Source organism: Cherax quadricarinatus, chromosome 6 (assembly GCF_038502225.1).
Source record: "Cherax quadricarinatus isolate ZL_2023a chromosome 6, ASM3850222v1, whole genome shotgun sequence".
Lineage (NCBI taxonomy): Eukaryota > Metazoa > Arthropoda > Malacostraca > Decapoda > Parastacidae > Cherax > Cherax quadricarinatus.
The window spans coordinates 14,527,843-14,547,069 of NC_091297.1; the positions used below are offsets into that span (position 1 = coordinate 14,527,843).

The 19,227-nt window shown below is 37.1% G+C and overlaps 1 protein-coding gene across 1 annotated transcript; it reads left to right on the forward strand.

Moving 5' to 3' along the window:
- The first annotated feature begins 2,824 nt into the window (after window positions 1-2,824).
- Window positions 2,825-14,061, forward strand: LOC128692331 (uncharacterized). Its single transcript, XM_053781440.2, has 4 exons — window positions 2,825-2,913; window positions 4,701-5,129; window positions 13,186-13,313; window positions 13,715-14,061. The coding sequence occupies exons 2-4, from the start codon at window positions 5,045-5,047 to the stop codon at window positions 13,772-13,774; spliced, it is 273 nt and encodes a 90-aa protein (XP_053637415.2). The 5' UTR covers window positions 2,825-2,913; window positions 4,701-5,044; the 3' UTR covers window positions 13,775-14,061.
- The last annotated feature ends 5,166 nt before the right edge of the window (window positions 14,062-19,227 follow it).

Sequence of the window (19,227 nt, forward strand, 5' to 3'; positions counted from 1 at the left end):
GTAAAATTTGCGATAAAGTTTATTACGGTCAAACTGGTAAAAGTCTCGAACTAAGATTAAAACAACATAAATATAGCATTAGAACTGGACAAGATTCCAATGCTCTATTTATTCATGTGAGAGATTTTAACCATCCAATTGATTTTCAAAAAGTTGAGAAAGTTGTATCAAGCAAGTCCATGGTCGACAGGAATATAATTGAATCTTGTTTCATAAAAAGCAGTTTTGAAAATAATATGAATATTTCCTTAGGTTTGTATAAATTAGATTTATTTATAATTAATAAAATTTGGTTAGAGTTTAATAATACATTGGACAAATAATAAACCTTATTTCTTGGGTAGAATGATTTGTTGGTGGGTTATCGTGAGGACCTGTCTAGCGGACTTATTGCAGTGTTCCTCTTTTCTTATGAGTCCGGTATTGTCCCGCGTCAGGTGTTTCTTTGTTGTGGGAGTTGACTGTGAGGTGTAGTCTAAGCCCTTTAATTGCCTTCCTTTGATGTATTACTTTCATAGTTCCTTGACAATGTGAGTAGTCACGAAAGCGCTTGGAATTTCACTACTCTTTCATAGTGGTTGTTTTGCATTTTTTAAATCACCTGTTTACTGTGATCTTATTGCATATATATATATGTCATGCCGAATATGTAAAACTGGTCAATTAGCAAGAACTCATTTAAAATTAAATCCTTTCTGAAATTTTCTCTTATACGTTTAAAGATATATTTTTTCATTAATGTTAATGTAAAAATTTTTAATTTTGCACCAAAAGAATCTTAGAAAACTTACCTAACCTTATTATAACAAGATCAATTTATTTTAGCCTAACCCAACTAAATATATTTTAAATACGTTTACAATAATTTAGTACTAAACAAACACAATCAAATATATTTTTTTCGTTAGGTTCAGAATGATTTTGGCGAAATTATTGCATACACAAATTTTCACTTGTCCTATATGGCAAGATGAGCGTTGCTATTTAAGCCAAGATCGCATGTTCTGCCTATTCGGCACGATATATATATATATATATATATATATATATATATATATATATATATATAAATATATATATATATATATATATATATATATATGGCGAACAAACGATACAAGATGCAAAACACCCATGGGAGGGTTAGTCACCCAGGATTACCCAAGGAAGTCAGTGCGTCATCAATGACTGTGTCTTATTTCCATTGTGGTCCTTCAGTCTTGTCCCCCAGGATGCCACCCACACCATTCGAGTAACAACCAGGTACCTGCTTACTTGTAGGTGAATTGGGACAGCAGGTGTAAGGAAACACGCCCAACGTTTCCTCCCTTGCCGGGAATCGAACCACGGACCCACGTGTCAACTGTTGTATGAACTTCCTCCTAGTTACAATATACCAGCGTTTACAATTTGAAGCCGATCGATTGAGGCATTCTCAAGTTATAATCAGAAAATTCAGAAGAAAACAAATTTTTGTCACCCACTTTAAGGCACCTTCTTGGGGATAAGTGATAATGTACTATTACAACAGACCAGTTAGTAACAGTGTTACAGTGGTGAACTTGACACATTAGCAGTCACATATATCGATTAATTGACTTTATTGCATCATTAGTTTTATCGTTGTTATGTATAGCAATATTTGTGATTCATATATAAATATGGTACACCATATGGACATAAGCCTATAAATATATGTTTTTTTGTTGGGTATTATCCTTGGCTGAAGAATCATTATCACCATTGTATGCTTCCTTAAGTGTAAACTGCAACGCTTTAAATTTTTTATATGAGAAAAGTAATGATAATTTAAACCACAATGAACATCAATTGTCAATAAATAGAAGTTTAAAATTGCAAGACTGTACATGCATTTTCTGTCGTTAATAAAAATCTTATCTTTAATATCGACAATTGTGTTACCAATACATGATACAACTTATATAGACCATAGCTGACATCAATGATATACTACTATATAGAAAGTCCCTTGTTATGCTGAGCATTTCGGGCAAATTAGGTTAATTTTGTCTTCAGGATGTGACGCATACTAGTCCACTAACACTCGGGTACCTATTTTACTTTTAAGTGAACAGGAGCAGCAGGTGTAAGGAAACACCAGTACCGGGGATCGAACCACGGACACTCAATGTGTGAGCTGAGTGCGCTACCAGCCGAGTTACTTAAATTTTTCTCTCTATTTTTTTCTCTCTCGAAAACAGTATGCAATAGTTTACGTGATAAGTAACAAAAATCCATTCACTTATATGTAGTGAGTATGTTTTATATCCACTCGCACGAGACATTACTCACCTGTATTGTTCTCAGTGATCAAGAATTTCTTAGATTTTTTTTTTAATTTTGATTATTATATTTAGAGCCGTAGAGTGCCTGAAGAATAAAGGGTAAGCAGGTTTGATCAAAAAAAAAAAAAAAAAACAAGATGGGTAGCTCCAAGTCCTTAGTTCACGAACCCTTCAGCAGCATTATGACCTTGCTGACCTTTGAAAGGTTTAAAACAGTGAATCAAAGTTCGAGTATAGTATAACAACATACAGAAACTGTACGAAAGTGACGTTTAGGGAGGCACACGAGCGATGGTACCAAAATAAAAATTTTCGAGTTTTAAGCGATCAAGTCAAATATAATATAAAATACCCATGTATAACCTTTACTGATCGGTGAAATGCCCTCGCATGTCTGTTATATCTTTATATTCATGTCAAGGACATAAATTTCTAGTTTTATATATACTTTTCAAGGGTAAATTACTACAAGGAAGAAGGTATGGTGGTGGTGGTGTGGTGGCATCAGTGTCGGTGCTCGGCAGCCACGGGTGTAAACACTGGAAAAAGTCAGTGCAAGTCTGTCAGTGTCCGTGTGAGGTTATGCTCCTCCTTCCCTCTAACTTAGGTATGGTGCCCTCTTTAACAGTTTATGTGTGCCGAGTTTGTATTGCGAGTTATTACTAACTTACTGATAAAAAACAAATTCATAATAAAAAATATCTATAACATATCAGAAAGAAAGCAAAGATGAATCTAACGGTGAATGAGTAGCAAGAAATCCAAAACTTTTGATTACTATTTTTTTTTTTGTATCTGGTGGAAACTTTCGAGGCAGAGTGTTGTGATATTTACAGGACTTGACTTGTACACTTACCATGTATAGTTCTCAATATAAATTCTAATATAAATGTATCTGAGGGAGGTGATGAAGCAATAGGTGAGTCATGACAGCAGCATCATACATGTGGCTAGCACACTCCTTCATACACCACCAGCTGCCATATTTACACACATATTTACACACACATGAGCAGAACTGGGACCAACCTACACAACTAATCCCAGAAACTATATGTCGAAGTGATTACAGTTGTTTGCAGACAGTTTTCGAGTTATTTTCGTGTCCACCTGCAGCTTTTTCTTTTTTTTTTTTTTGTGTCATTATAACCGCCGTACATGAAGGAGGTAAATTGATGCTGGTGAAAGGCTCCTGATCCATGAAATTGACGCTGCTGTCACTTTCTTTGAATTAAACTGGATTACCTCCTATTACTCAGACGCTGTGTAACTTTTAAGTCAAATTTTATTTCCACATGATACAATGTGTACACAGAAATTGGTGACTGATGGCATGCAGAGTCCATGCTTATGGAAAGCATTTCGGGCAAGGGAGAAAATGACAGAGTGCAATATACTATACAGTATGCAACGTTTCGCCCATATGTGCATTTTATCAGGTCACAAATAGAGCTACTTATGACTTAATAACTGCTAGGATGAAATGCCAGTAAAGAAATGGCACTTGTCTCCATCATGTCGGTATTTTACTCCAATACTCTCCATAAGTCTCTTCTTAAAAACCACTTAATCACTCACAACTAAATAAATACTGCATAACTGTATCTCATAAATTATAACCTGTGACCCTATCAAACTTTGTTTTTTTAATTACATTACCTAATAGAATATTCCATTCTCTTGAATGCACAGTAACTCGTCAAATGACCATATGATCTGTCTTTGTAATACTCATTTGTGCTTAATTGTTATTTGTTTACTGTAATTTTTACCACTGAATATATCATTGCTTAGTTAATCTTTAAGTTAATTTTAAGCTGCCCATAATGCTCTGCATACAAGGGGATTTTGGCATGTTACACTTAACCACTGTATTTCTCTGTACATCTATGTATCATGTCCAAATTAATAATAAATAAACCAGGCTGGCATAGCACTTATTGCATGAATGTAATAATAGTGTCAGATTACAAAGAATGTGTAAGTAAAGTTGTGAAGTTTTCAGATTACTTTTCTAATAAAGGATACTAAATAGTATATTACATTCTTCTTCCCAAGACTTATTTTGAATATTACACGCTATTCTGTTTGACCTGTTTTTTATTTATTACCAATATTAAATACTGTATGACCCCAGTGAGTTTAAAGCGTTCCTAAGACTATAATAAAACTAGATATATTACATTGTGTGAATGCCCACGTTCTCCGTATGTATTTTACAAAACTTTAATAACCCTACTGTATTTTTGGAGGGATAGTGTATATATTTTAATAATATTGAAAATATTTAAGCATTTTTTTTGTGTGGAAAAACTTGTCAATATTTGTGCTATTGTATATCAACATTGTTTAAACCATGGCCTCATATTTATTTTTTTTTTATTTTAATTGCAGGATATGTTGTCAAATTAAGTGAATACCAGGTGCAGCTAATATGTACACCATGAAAAATAATGTAATGCCATCTGTCATTAAGTGCATCCTCTTCCATTTAAGTGATATTTAAACTCAGAAAAATATAAAAGGAAATGTTTTATGTGATGTGTTTGAAGAAAATTGATATTTTACTTTCTAATATTGGAAAAAAAGAAATTAACATAATATGGTACTGTGAAATTATGAAAATTCAAATTTAAGTGAAACAATGATGTGCTTTGTAAAATTAGAAAGGTTCCAGGAGCCTTTCATAGTGTTTTATCTTGGTTATTCTTCTTGAAAAATCCTTACTTCTAGTCAAAATGGGGTCACGGAATGTGGTTGCTGCGTGTATCCTGGTTACTGGAAGTGTCTACCAGGTCTTTGCATATCCCATAGACCCTGATGGTAAGAATCTCTGTTTTACAGCAGTACAAATCTGTTTTCTAGTACCATATGTAGAAGTGCCTTGTGTAATATTCTGATCTGCTAGATATGTGTACTTCATATGAAAAACATACATGCTTTTTTTTCTACATATCTGCTTGTAGTTAAATGTGGATATTTTTTGCAACAAATTTTATATAATCATCAAATCATTTATGCTGTAATAAATAATTTTGTTTGTCATTAAGACAATGTATCAAAAATATGCAGCTCTTACGCAATTCATTTTTTTTAAGTGTTAAAGTTAATATCTTGTACATTAGTGTTGTACACTGCTATAGCTAAATGTTAGTAAAATATTTCCACTTAATATCTTCATTATATACTTTTCATTATGTCCTTTTTCTAAAATGCAGTTGTACGTACATTACTAGTAAAAAGCCTTGCATCTGAAGTACATACCAAGACAGCATTAAAAGTCTCTCATTCTTTGTTGTATTAAATTTAAATGTTTAGTTAATACATTACAGTAGTTTTGTATTCTCTTGATAATGATTAATTTTTTTTTTTTTCTGAAATCTCATGGTGGCACAAAAGTAGTTAAGGTTTCAACTAGGCTATGATTAATCTTGATGCTCTTAAGGCAAAATGTTGCTTTGTGGCATGCTGAGGATCGTTCACCTATCCTAATATCATTTTCATAAATGTGGGAGTCCATCCAGTAGGAAATATTGTCAACTCTCAGGTTCTGACAGATATCAGGTAAAATGCATTTCAATCCTATTGAATTTCTTTCTTCATGAAGACCTTTAATGATTAAATTTTTTTAATTGTGAGAACTTTTGCTTTGCCTCAAATTGAACCAAATTCTCCATTTTCCCATTTCTGTGTTGTTATTTACTTGTCATAGCTGATTTCTTGAAATCCTGAGAAGCACAATGCGAGAGTAAAATTGGCACCTTACAACAAATAACTTTGTGAAGTGAAAAACATGTAGGAAAAATAGGGTTAGGTTCAAGAGAGCTCCAAATTCTCTATGCATACTTACCCAACAACATTTTTCATAAGTACAGAAGGGCCCCACTTTTACAGCAGGTTAGGTTTCAGGCTACTGCTGTAGCCTGGAAATGCAGATAAAAGCCTGATAAGATGTTTACACTATCATATATTAAGTGAGCAATAGAGCTAGGCCTAAAAAATGCATATACAGTACACACACAACTTACCTTAAAATATTTTCTTAAACTTAGAGCGAGTGGTGAATATATTTATTGTAGGAGGTCTGAATAAATGAAGAATGCATTAGCGAAATACCGTAAAGCAATGAGCTGTAAAGTGGGGCCTGCCTGGTTCCTGCTAGGTACAGTACAAATTAATATTGTATTAATTAGTATTGTATTAATATTGTATTAATTAGTATTGTGGCTCAATTTTTAGTGGCTTCAGCTCGCATTCTGAGTGCTCAGGCTTTGATCCTCAGAAGAGTGGAAACTTTTGGGCATGTTTCCTTGCACCTTTTGCCCCTATTCACTTAGCAGTAAGTAGGTAACTGGGTCTTAGATGACTAGTGTGGTTTTTTTTCTTGAGGTGGAAATTAAAATACAGCAGTCAGTTTGATAACAGTAACATTATTGGATTAACCCTTAAACGGTCCAAACAAATCGATGTTCAAATTCGTAGTGCTACAAAAGTAGATCTACTTTTTTTTACATATTTTCAAATATAACAAAAAAAAATGTACATAAGTTTTTTACACATTTTCAAATGTAAAACAAAAAAGATTACATTTTTTTACATACTTTCAGATGTTGAAAAAACGTATATATACGTTTGGACCATTTAAGGGTTAACCTATGTTACCCTCCTGTTAAATAGTGTAATCTGAAAAAAATAAAAGTCTAATACATTACATTCTAGTTATTGCTTGTTGACATGGAAGTGTGTGAAGAAGGTTGATGTGGTTTTGTAGGCTGAGGTTCATAACTTCGGTTCTTTTGTTGTGATGGTTGTACAAGAATGCTCAAGTATTCTGTAATGTGCATCTGGTTTGTTTTACACTGCAGTACTTCATACAGCTGATTATAAAGCATCATTGCATGCTCCAAAATCTTCTACAGACAAATGCTGCTAGAGTTCTTGCCATTCTTTTTCAGTGAAAAATTCTGAACTTTGTCAGTAACATGGAGCTGTTCATCCTCTTCAGTTATCTGCCTCTCTCCTAACTGGGAATTTAACTTCTCCAACATATCTTCTACAGTGTTTCATCATTCTCTCTCAACAGTTCATTTATACCTTGTTGATACACATCTTGAAATCCTTACAGCTACCACAATTTCCTGGTTCTAACTCCTTACCGAGGGGAAAATCAGAATAATTATTGACCACAGTAGGTTGTAATTTATGCCAGTCTACATTTATGGTTGATGTATGCAAAGTCTGCAGGGAAATTTCATGCCACTGCATGATCAGTTGAAAAGCATTCTTCATTGCACCTTACATTATGAAGCTAAATTGTGTATTTTTAAGCTTTCAACCATCCACCACTAAACATACACTGTTAAGAAGGTCCCCCTTCCTTTTCACACGGTTTTATAGATGATAGGGGTTTGTGCCTTATCGATTTATGCATTCAGTAACATTTATGTTTTATTTAACTATGCTGACCTTTTGACTTTTCACCATGTCACACACTGCACTACTTGCTACTTAAGTTCTTAGTTTCTTCTCATTGTCTCTTATTTGTATGGATGGTAAATTTTCTGTTCAAAGTGGGCAGCAGTTTGCATTACACATGCACCCCTTTGTAACATCACTAAAATTTCCACTTTTTTCAGTATACTGTTGAAGCTTCATGCTTTTTCTTCTTGGCATCTCCAGTATCACAAATATTCTTCTTGGATGCCATGGCTAATAATCAAAGAGTATCTGCTGCAGAGGCAGCAGATACTCCCAGAAAGCAACTGTACACAGTATGGGTGAGGGCTGAGGGTATGCCTTTCCACTTAGACAGGATGGGGGAAAAATCCATGCTGCAGACTACTGAGATTTGAGCACAATTTGATGAGATGCATGTGTAACAGTCAAGTATCTTTATTTCGAAACACATTGCCTACATGGTGGTAGGCTTCATCAGTTCAATGCAGAAGTGGTATATAAGGAGACCGGAGAAGCAGTAGGGAAGAAGATAATGTGATCCGTCTTTTAACCTTGTAGTAGCAGTTTGAAAAGGTCAGTCCATCAGCTAGGAGATGTGTTCAACTACATAGTCTTGAACAATGTTTTGGAATAAAGATTAGTAAGTTTAGGTACAGGTATGCATAAGTACAGTTATACAAATTTAGGTATAAACTATAAACTCTCTACATCTACTGGTAATTACTTTGTTTACTAAGGTAACTCAGTCATTAGTTCATTCATTAAGCTTGTTTGTAATTACTAGACAAAATATAATCTCAACAACAAATTAACTTTTATAGTGGAGTGTTACACATTCTTGTAATCAAGCGAGGCTTAAGCTATAAGAATTAAGTTTAATTTAATGTAAGAATTTAATTATCCTCCCAATATGTGCCATTTCTGTTCTGTTAGATATTGGTTAGTTGTTCTGGTGATTATCTTCCCATGGCCTTGTTTCATACTAAGCCTCCTAGGTTGGAAAGGAAATATAGTACACTGTTACACAATTAACCCTTCAACTGTCCAAATGTAGATCTATGTTTGCACTGCTAGCACTCCGAATGTCGATCTACGTTTCATTTTACATGCTTTCAAATATAAAAAAAACATAGATCTATGTTCAGAACACTAGTGGTGCAAATGTAGATCTACGTTTAGACAGTTTAAGGGTTAAGAATCACTTAGGAAAGTAAAAGTATGTTTACCGAATGTAAGTAATGCTTGTAAGATTATCTGCCAGTCTGTGTGTTAACGAGAGAGATAAGATCAGCTATGCTTCCAGAGATCAAAATGTGTAATAGGTTTACATTTCACACTCATTTCACAGGTTGGTAGTAGCAACTCTCTGGGTGGTTTGTCTACCAACCTACTGGGGCCCGGTGGCCTGGCTGGCAAAGCTCTCACTTCACATGTGGAGGGCCCGGGTTCGATTCCCGGCTGAGTGGAAACATTTCGAAGCTTTTCCTTACACCTGTTGTCCTGTTCACCTAGTAAGTAGGTACCTGGGTGTTAGTCGACTGGTGTGGGTTGCATTCTGGGGGACAAGATTGAGGACCCCAATGGAACTAAGACACAGTTCCTTGATGCACTGCCTTTCTTGGGTTATCCTGTGTGGCTAACCCTCTGGGGTTGAAAATCCAATGAAAATTTTCTTACTACTGGTAGTACCTCTCTGGAAGGTTTGTGGCTACCAACCTACTAGCAAAAATATTCTCACTTTGAGAAATATCTTAAGAACTAGATCTTAAACTATCTGTATAGATAACTAGTCATATAGGCAACCCTTTAATCATCTTATAATCACTGTACGGTAGTTCTAATGAAGCTTTATTTGCATATCCATTGAAGCTAGTGGTGTATTTCATTAGCTGTACTTCAAGCTCAGTCAGTGGATAAAAATTCCAGCATTTTCTTTGGTTTAAATAGTTAGGATATTTGCTTGGTTATAAAAATTTCAGTCCTGAACAACTCCAAAGGTTTTTTTTTTTTTTTTTATCAAACTGGCCGTATCCCACCGAGGCAGGGTGGCCCCAAAAAAAAAAAAAGTTTCTCTTTTTAAATTTAGTAATTTATACAGGAGAAGAGGTTACTAGCCCCTTGCTCCTGGCATTTTAGTCGCCTCTTACAACACGCATAGCTTACGGAGGAAGAATTCTGTTCCACTTCCCCATGGAGATAGGAAATAAACAAGAACTAGTAAGAAAATAGAAGAAAACCCAGAGGGGTGTGTATATATATGCTTGTACATGTGTGTGTAGTGTGACCTAAGTGTAAGTAGAAGTAGCAAGACGTACCTGAAACCTTGCATGTTTATGAAACAGAAAAATGGACACCAATCTTACCATCACGTAAAACAATTACAGGCTTTCGTTTTACACTCCCTTGGCAGGACGGTAGGACCTCCCTGGGCGGTTGCTGTCTACCAACCTACTACCTAGGAAAGGGTTTATTGCTTTCATGAAAAAACTGTCAGCTTTAGTTTGATATAAAAAATTTGTAAATTCATTATCACATTCTTTAATTACATCTATGACAATAAAAGAATTGCAGAGGCTGAATCACAACTTGTAATTTCAGTCATCATGTTTTGACTGATAAATGCTAAAGGAACTAACAGCTACAATACCTAATGACCATTCTTAAAGTGTACCTTTTCTGCTTTGGAAGCAAAATAGAAACTTCTTCATTTGCTTACGTGCAGAATTAAACCGAGCAAACATCGAATAATAGCTCTTAGTCAGTTCAAAGAAACTTGTGAAATTCTTTAAAGACAATAAATGCTTTGGTGGGAGACGGCAGACATATTAAAAAAAAAAAATGTTAGAAACAATGCATTTGAAGGAGCAAGAATTTAGTTATGGTACTGTACATTATGGCAAACAATTCTGGTGTTTGTGGTTGACTTAAAAGATTTTGTGACAAAGGAGCAGTGTAAAGGAATATTCTTGACAGCTTCCTCAGAAGACAGCCTCATTAAAATATTCATATCCATGATTTAACAAAATGTGTGATGCATTCATTTTGGACAGAAACCTGACGCACCTCTTGACTTTGAATATTACAAATAGCCTAGAAGAAAAGAAATACAGTACAGCCTCTCCTTACTTAATGATGGAGTTCTGTTCTTAAGACCACGTAGGTAAACGAATTCGTCACTAAGTGAGGAGGATACTATAATGGTAGTGGGTGTGTGTCGACCATCTTTGATATTGTTTTAATATCTCCTTTGCACCATTTATAACATTACTGGTATATTTTTAAATGTTTATACAGCAGTGTACTGTATATTGTAATACAGTGGACCCTTGGATTAAGACATCATCTGAATAAGTAATATTTGGAATAAGTAACGTTTTTGCATCACAATATGGGCTCGGTGAACGTCACTGAATTCGGTATAAGTCATTCGTGTCGGGGCCTGAACGACCCAGTGTGCCATTGTTTACAAGCCAGTGAGGACAATCCCACGCATTCATATGATACATTTTGTATTCATTCCTTTTAGTGCTTGTAAAAGCTAAATAAGACACCATGGGCCCAAAGACAGTGTCTAGTGCTAGCCAGCCCTTTGGTAAAGGGATGAGAGAGAGGGGAGAATGTGCCTTTTTCAGTTATTCTGCAATGTACGATACTAAAGCAGCAGGAGTCTATAAAGGCTCTAGTGCCAGCCAGCAATAAAGTGTAGCATTAACAGTGTAGCAAGTAAATTAAGTGATTAATTGATAGAAAAAGGACAGCACGAAACTGACTCCTCCATTGTTGTTGGAGGTATATAGGGCTACTGACTAACACCGCCGCCTATGCTGCCTCTGCTGCCGCCTTCACCACCACTATGTAAGGCTTATCTTTCAGTGGGCCTTATACACCCAATAAGAACATAAGAACATAAGAATGTAGGAACACTGCAGAAGGCCTACTGGCCCATACGAGGCAGGTCCTTATCAAAATGACCTCTACCTAAAGCTACCCAAGAAATAACTCCCGTACCCCATGACAATGACAACCAACACACCACCACTCATGACATTCTTAATGCCATATTTTATACATTCTAGAGTATTCACCTACCATCCGACTTACGACCTGCTCGACATACGACCATTCGACTTACAACCTTATTTTTCTATGCCAAATTTCTGGGAAATAAACAACAGTTTGTGTTGTACACAGTGTTTATCCTAAACCTTACAGTATAAAATACAGTACTAACAGCATAAAAAGTAAAGTAAAACATGAAATACCAAAATGAAACAATAAAACATTCATTACAAAAATGTGATGTTGATATTCAGTAGTAGAGTTTGACTTGCGTCCATTTCGACTTACGACCGGTTTCTCGGAACCGAACTCGGTCGTAAGTCAGATGGTACCTGTATATCATGTTTCTATGTAATTAATATTGTTTATTAAGTCATATTAGATGAATTGTGATAGATAAATAAGTCGTAGAGCTGATATTGGTGTCATATTGAAGGACTATCTTGTCCTGTCTCCCAACACAATTCCTAGCATACGCCAGTAACAGACCTCTCTGGAACACTTTTTTTTGAGCAACAGAGGTCCAGTGACTCAAGCTGGTCCTAGTGGCATTAAAAAACAAAGGGAAGTAGCCCAGGATAAGGACTTGGTACCTGAAGTCTTTATGGAAGGGGGTTCCCCTTCCAAACAACTGTAAACTCCTCCATCCTCTCCCCTCCTCCAGTCTTCCATACATCACCATGTCTTCAATAAAGGCAAGTGTGATGTTGTTATTGTTTTATTCTTCATGTATCGTTGTTTTCTGTGTAGGTAAATGTATATTTCATGTAGAAAAGATTTTTTTAATACTTTTGGGTGTCTGAAATGGATTAATGGATTTCCATTATTTCGTATGGGGAAAATTAATTCAGAATAAGACAGATTCGGGATAAGTCACTCTCTCTGGAACGGATTAATTACATAATCCGGGGGTCCACTGTAAACAGAATAGATGAAATCAGCTCTTAATATATATTATTTAGGTATGCATACTGGTCAGAAAGCCCGTCGTAAGTCCGAGTCGTCGGTAAACGAGTATGTCACTAAGTGAGGAGAGGCTGTACTGTATGATGAAGCGCTATGGTGGTAGCACCTTTGAAAGTAAAAACTGCTTTCTGTTCATTGTAAAAACATACAGCTTGTTATATTTTTAAATGTTGCATGACTTAGCAACAGAAACAGTAATTGTTAATATTTATCAACGGCAGTTTAAACTTTTAACCTAGAATATTTGTATGCATTTTCTCAGGATTGCAAAATTTGCTGACTGCCTGTTGGTCTGTCCTTCTATTACATAAGGTTGCTTATAAATGTTTAAGGTGTTTCGATGAAAAGTACTCTAGACTTTGGCTGAATTTTAGGATGTTCTTTGCTTGCCTTGCAGGGTTGGGCAGGGAGGGTGGCTGGAGCAGTAGGGACTATATCAATGCAGCATTGGGAGTTGCTGCACTGCTCTCCTCTGTGACCACCCTCCTTGCATGTGTGTGTTGTAAACGTGCTCGAGGATTCAAGGTATGTACACATACCACTGGTAGTTGCTGCTTGTACTGCCTGCTTTTAATGCAGACAATATTTAGTAATTTCTACAGCTACGTATTTTTACCTCCCAGTTTTAAATTTTTGTAATTAGGTTATGCATTGCATTCATTTACACCTCTTCACACTAAAGATGTATTACTAAGTGCAGTATTTAAATTGTAGTGTTTAAAATTCCCATAATTAGTTTAACCATATTACCATTGAAATATAATTAGTACTTTTATGGTAAGATAATTTTATAGCTTGAGAGCTAAGGTATACAGAATGCTTAGATAAGACAATTAAACTGTCTTTTATGTATCAAGGATACTGATATGTTAATATTTACTAGTAAAACTATTACTGTACCATAGTGTTTGTATTTTTTCATGCAGCGCTCAGATTCAGGACTGCAGGTAAATTTAGAGATTAGTTTAATTTGCTCTGGTGGTTAAATTGTGAAGTCAGATATCAGTGCCTTTCTACCTTCTTATATAAAGCTAAATGGTTATAACTATGACCATAATTTTTGAAGGGGTGGACCGGTAAGCCAGCAGAAGGCCTCAGTCAGATGACCGAAAGCTCCAACGACAGGTCATCATCTGACTAAGACCTGTGTCAGGAAATACTTGTCCTCTTTCCTGACAAACCTTACCTAACCTTATATTTCAAAATAATTTTTAGTGCTTTTGGCAGAAGTTTTTTGGTTAATGTTTGTTTATAGAATATTGATAATAGAAGAACCTGGGATAAATTTTTCACATGTTGAACACATTAACATTGATCGTATTGACCCTGTCCAAAAGTGAAAGCATAGAATGGCCGATAAACTAATTAAGGCTAACCAAGAATGTATTGTAAAGTACAGTAGACTATGTAGTTAAGTGATTATATCTTCCTTAGTTTGAGTTGGTGTTTTATACACTGGGATAACACCTCTGAATTATGAAAATAATTAGTACTAATTATTTTATATTTATAATTAATACTTAGTATTTTCTGACTTGTACTCCATCTGTGGTTGGTGATGATGTATCCACCATGAAGGTATGTTTTCCTGTTATTGTTTGTACTGTACATATGAGTACTTGGTGCAGCAAAGGGTTCTTGATCCAAGAAACTGGACTAATCTTCCCCTCGGATTGAATCTATATGACTCCCATTCCCCAGGCACTGTGCAACCCTTGTCGGTTTAGCACTTTTCCCCAGTTAAAATATGCATACAAGTAACATGGTTTTTGAGTACATGAGGAAACTTGACCATTATCTCCTGCAAGTATTTGACCGGCCAGGTTGTGACACTGTGTGGCATGCGGGCCACATGCAACAACAACCTAAATGAACGGGTGGTCTAAAGGGAGGCAGCCTGGCCTCAAGCCTAGTTATGAGGATAGAACAACTATCGTAACTACCCACAGGTATGTCGGCGTGATGTGCGGGTATGTATGTTGCAGGTATACTTGGAGTATACCTGGAAGGGGTTTCGGGGGTCAGTGCCCCCACGGCCTGATCTGAAACCACTCCTCGTGGTGGATCGGGATTTGATTAACCAGGCTGTTACTGCTGGCCGCACGCAAACCGACGTAAGAACCACAGCCTGGCTGGTCAGGTTCTGACTTTAGGTGCCTGTCCAGAGCGTTTTTGATCAAAGACAGCCAGGGTTCTATGGTAATCCCCCTTATGTATGCTGGGAGGCAATTGAGCAGTCTTGGGCCCCCTGATACTTATTGTGTTGTCTCTTAGCGTACTAGTGGCACCCCTGCTTTTCATTGGAGGAATGTTGCATCTCCTGTCGAGTCTTTTGCTTTCATAGGGAGTGATTTTCGTGTGGATGTTTGGTGCTAATATCTCTAGAATTTTCCAAGTGTATATTTTCATGAATCTGGCGTTTACACCGAGTTTGTTTTAGTCTCTTTGTAACGGGTTAAATTATCCTTGATGTCAGTGTTAGGTTTATATGAACGTTAAGCCTTAATCTCTCTCTCTCTCTCTCTCTCTCTCTCTCTCTCTCTCTCTCTCTCTCTCTCCTTCCCCCCCTCTGTCTCCCTTTCTCCCTCTCCCCCTTTCTCCCTCTCCCCTTCCCCCCTCTCTCTCCCCTTCTCCCTCTCCCCTTCTCCCTCTCTCTTCCCCCTTCCCTCTCTCTCCCCTTCTCCCTCTCTCTTCCCCCTTCCCTCTCTCTCTTCCCCATCCGTCCTTCATTCTCTCCCTTCCCCTTCTCTCGCCTCTTTCCCCTTCCCCTTCTCCCTCCTCTCCCCTCCCCCTTCACCCTACTCTATTACCTCCTCTCCCCTTCATCCCTCTCCGCCTGTACCCCTCTTCCTTCTCTTGGGGTTGTGTGTTTATTCAGTTGATTATATAATGGCACACTGTAAGAAAGGTCACTGCGCTTAGTGATTCAAAATATTTAATTCAGCGAGATTGAACTAATTACTTAAGACAAGTTACGATAATGGTCTTATTGTCTCCGGTGCTTTAGATACTAATCCGTTTATTATGTATGTGTGTGTTAAAGTTGTGAAGCAGGATTAGTCTGGAGTAAGAGACTTTGGATGGGTGGGTGCACTCGCCTATTTGTGGTTGCTGGGATCGATTCACAGCTCCTACTAGGTCCATACACTCCCTGCTCCAAGAGCTTTGTCGTTCCTCTTCCTTAAGTTATGTATGGGTCCTCTCTACACCACTCCAGATTGTCCCACTTCTCGACGGCTCTAGCGCTCAGGAAATACTTCCTAATATCCCTGTGACTCGTGTGAGTGTGTTGGGGGAGGGGCCACAACCCTTGTAGAGCCTTGTGGTGTTGTAACTCTCAACACTCCACATGAATAAGTTACCCTCAAGATGGCGACTCCCGTGGGAAAACCTACCTTACACTTGGAAGTAACTACCTCTAGCTCCGCTGTTGAAGTTAGGCTTAAACTAAAGGAAAGCGGGAGTTCCCACGGGAAAACAGCAGAGAAAAGAACAGAACAGTATTTTAATTTTAATTCCGGAGGAGACGGGTGCACGCTGCAGCATGATCAAGGTAGCGAAAGGCTGGAATTTAATAAATACGTGTTATGAATACAGTTCTTTCAGGATGCGCGAGTGTGACTCGGGAAGGATGATGACTTCATGCTAAATTTAATGCGAGGTAAGAAGTTCGTACTATATAATGGTGAATTTTGTTGAGGATATGATGGTTCAGGAATAGTGTGACGGTACCATTGGTAGTTATAGTGGTAGCTGTACAGGAGGATGTTGGTGGGGGGGGGGGGCACTTGAGAAGTGTGTAAGTGTTAGGGGTGTGGAGTACTTTGAAGTGTTCCTGGCGACAAGTTTATTCCAGTAGGTGTAGGGTGAAGTGTAGGTTATTATTGGATATCTATCACCGAGGTGAACAAGTTTTCTCTTGAGGTATGACAGAAGCGCTAGTGGTACTTGAGGGTGAGGCAGACGATTGAGAACTAGTACCAGTTCTGGGAGATACCGAATATAAGAGTACTATATAATCTGTCTTACCAGAAACGTCTCTTTGCATGCTGAGATGTAGACTAAGGCACGGGCTGTAGACAAAGAGTGAGGCAACGTTTCGCCCCGTATGAGGGTAACATCGTCGCAGTAGATGCATGTTCTGCAGTTTGTTTTCATGTTGACGATTGTGAAAACTCTTAATTTACACTGGTTTGACGCAGATAGTGTAGACTAATATGAAAAAGTATGCGAAGTCTTTATTCTGCTGACTTTTCGCTCAGTACTGAGCTTTATATAGCCATAGCCTGATAAACTGAACACAAAGAATACGTCATCATAAACAAACTTTGCATACTTTCTTTAGCATTCACAGTTTACACGGTCAGGAGCGCAGTGAATATGAATGAAATTTTGCCTTGAAACCTGAATGGGGGTCTAGAAAGGTTAAAAATGATGTAGGGCGATAGCAAGAGCCGGTTATGATCAGAGGTAAGGAGGGGTCGACTTTTACATGAGTAATAATTTTTAAGGGCTGACAACAACAAACTCTAATCCCAGTACTGAAGAACCTGAGAATAAAAAGTCGCTGTACATTTTTACAACACAGTAGTGTAAACAGGGCATATTCCAGCATTAGCGAGTTAAGAAGTTCGGTACACAAAAGCACGGTCTTGGCACCTCTGCTGTTTCTTATCCTCATGATAGACATAGATAAAAGCACTCTCCAGAGTTTTATATTATTTGCGGATGAAGCCAAAATAAGCATGAAAATCACATTGGTAGAAGACACGAAAAAATGCAGGAAGATATAAGCATGGTTTGTCAGTGGAAACCATGACTTTCATTGGTGATAAGTTCCAGCTGCTTCGATTTGAACAGAATAAAGAACTCAAAAGGGACACTATACAAAACACATGAGGATCACCAAATAGCATGAAAGGAGCACCTGAAAGACCTGTTAGTAATTATGATGGTTGACCCTTCTTTCAGAGAACACAAGGCAAATGTCACAACAGCCAGAAAGATGATAGGGTAGATAATGAAAACTTTTCAAACAAGTAAAATAGTGCCAATGGTGACACTTTCCTAATCTCTTTTTTTTTTTATAGTTCAGTGCCTTGTTCAGTGCAGGAAAGAGATCCGATCTGAAACAGAGATATTTTAAGTTCTCCATAGAGCCAATAAAGTATTTATATTACTGGGAACGTTTGCAAGTCCTAAATATGTAGAAGCTGGAGCAGAGGAGAGAAACATAATATATACATGGAAAGTGCCTGAGGGCCTAGTTCCAGATCTTCACACTGCCATAACAACATATTGGAGTGAGAGATATGGGAGAAGTGTAAAATAAACCAAGTGAAAAGGGGCACCGTGGGCCCAGTAAGATAACATTGTATTAACATTTGTGGTCCCAGACTATTCAACATCTTACTATAAAAGTATCTGAAACACTGCTGGGAAATTATCTCCAATTGCCAGATCAACCAGATTATGTAGGTCATCAGGTCGCCATTAGCAACAGTCTGGTTGATCAGACAAACTTGGACGAGGGTCGGGCTCCGGGAGTAGAAAAAACCCTCGAAACTCATCAGAGGTATGTCAAGGGTAAAGGTAGACTTTATGGTCATGCTAATAAAATTCTTTCACGCCCCCACAGGGTATCGATTCATGGTGGGGAAGAGACGTGAGTAAGTCTCCAAACACCTGCGGGTTTCCTAGACGTTGATAGATACCTAGGAGTTAGTAGCTTGTTGGTGGTCGCATTTTAGGGTAAGGCCCTCCGAAGAATAAAGAACGCCAGTGAAAATAAGCTGCACTGCTTGGGTAGTCAGCAAGTTTACTTAGATAGTTACTCAGATTTAGGTGATTACAATTATCTTACCTAGTAACATGTATAAATTACCTAAGATATCCCATAAAAGTCAGTGACTTAATTTCGTTGGGATTCTTGTAATACCTTATAAGCAGCCTAGCTGTTAGATACAGTAGACATCAGTCATGATTATAAACTATAAAACTTAAAACAACCGAGTAACTCATCTGCATGAAAATCAAATATAATAAAGAGGAAAAAAGTGAACTGAGAGTTATTTACATGAACAATAAATAGTGAAAATCAGCTTATAATAGTTACATGAACATTAACATGTATATAAGTAATCACTTTCCCCCTTTTCTGTCGCTTCATTCATAAACTATCTTTTATGTCCTGAACTGATTTATACTAAGATTGACCTGACATGTTCAGACAATCTGCTTCACTCTTTTATTGCTGTATAATGAGAGGCGTTTGAGGCCTGACCATTTACTGTAGGTATGTGCAAGAAAGGTATAAAATACCTACTATACTGTAGGTATATATAAAATTGTGTTCACTTCCCCTAGTACCATACTGGTTTTGGTTGCTAACCTTGACAAACTTAGCAGGAAGATATTCTGGACACTGCGTGTGAACAGT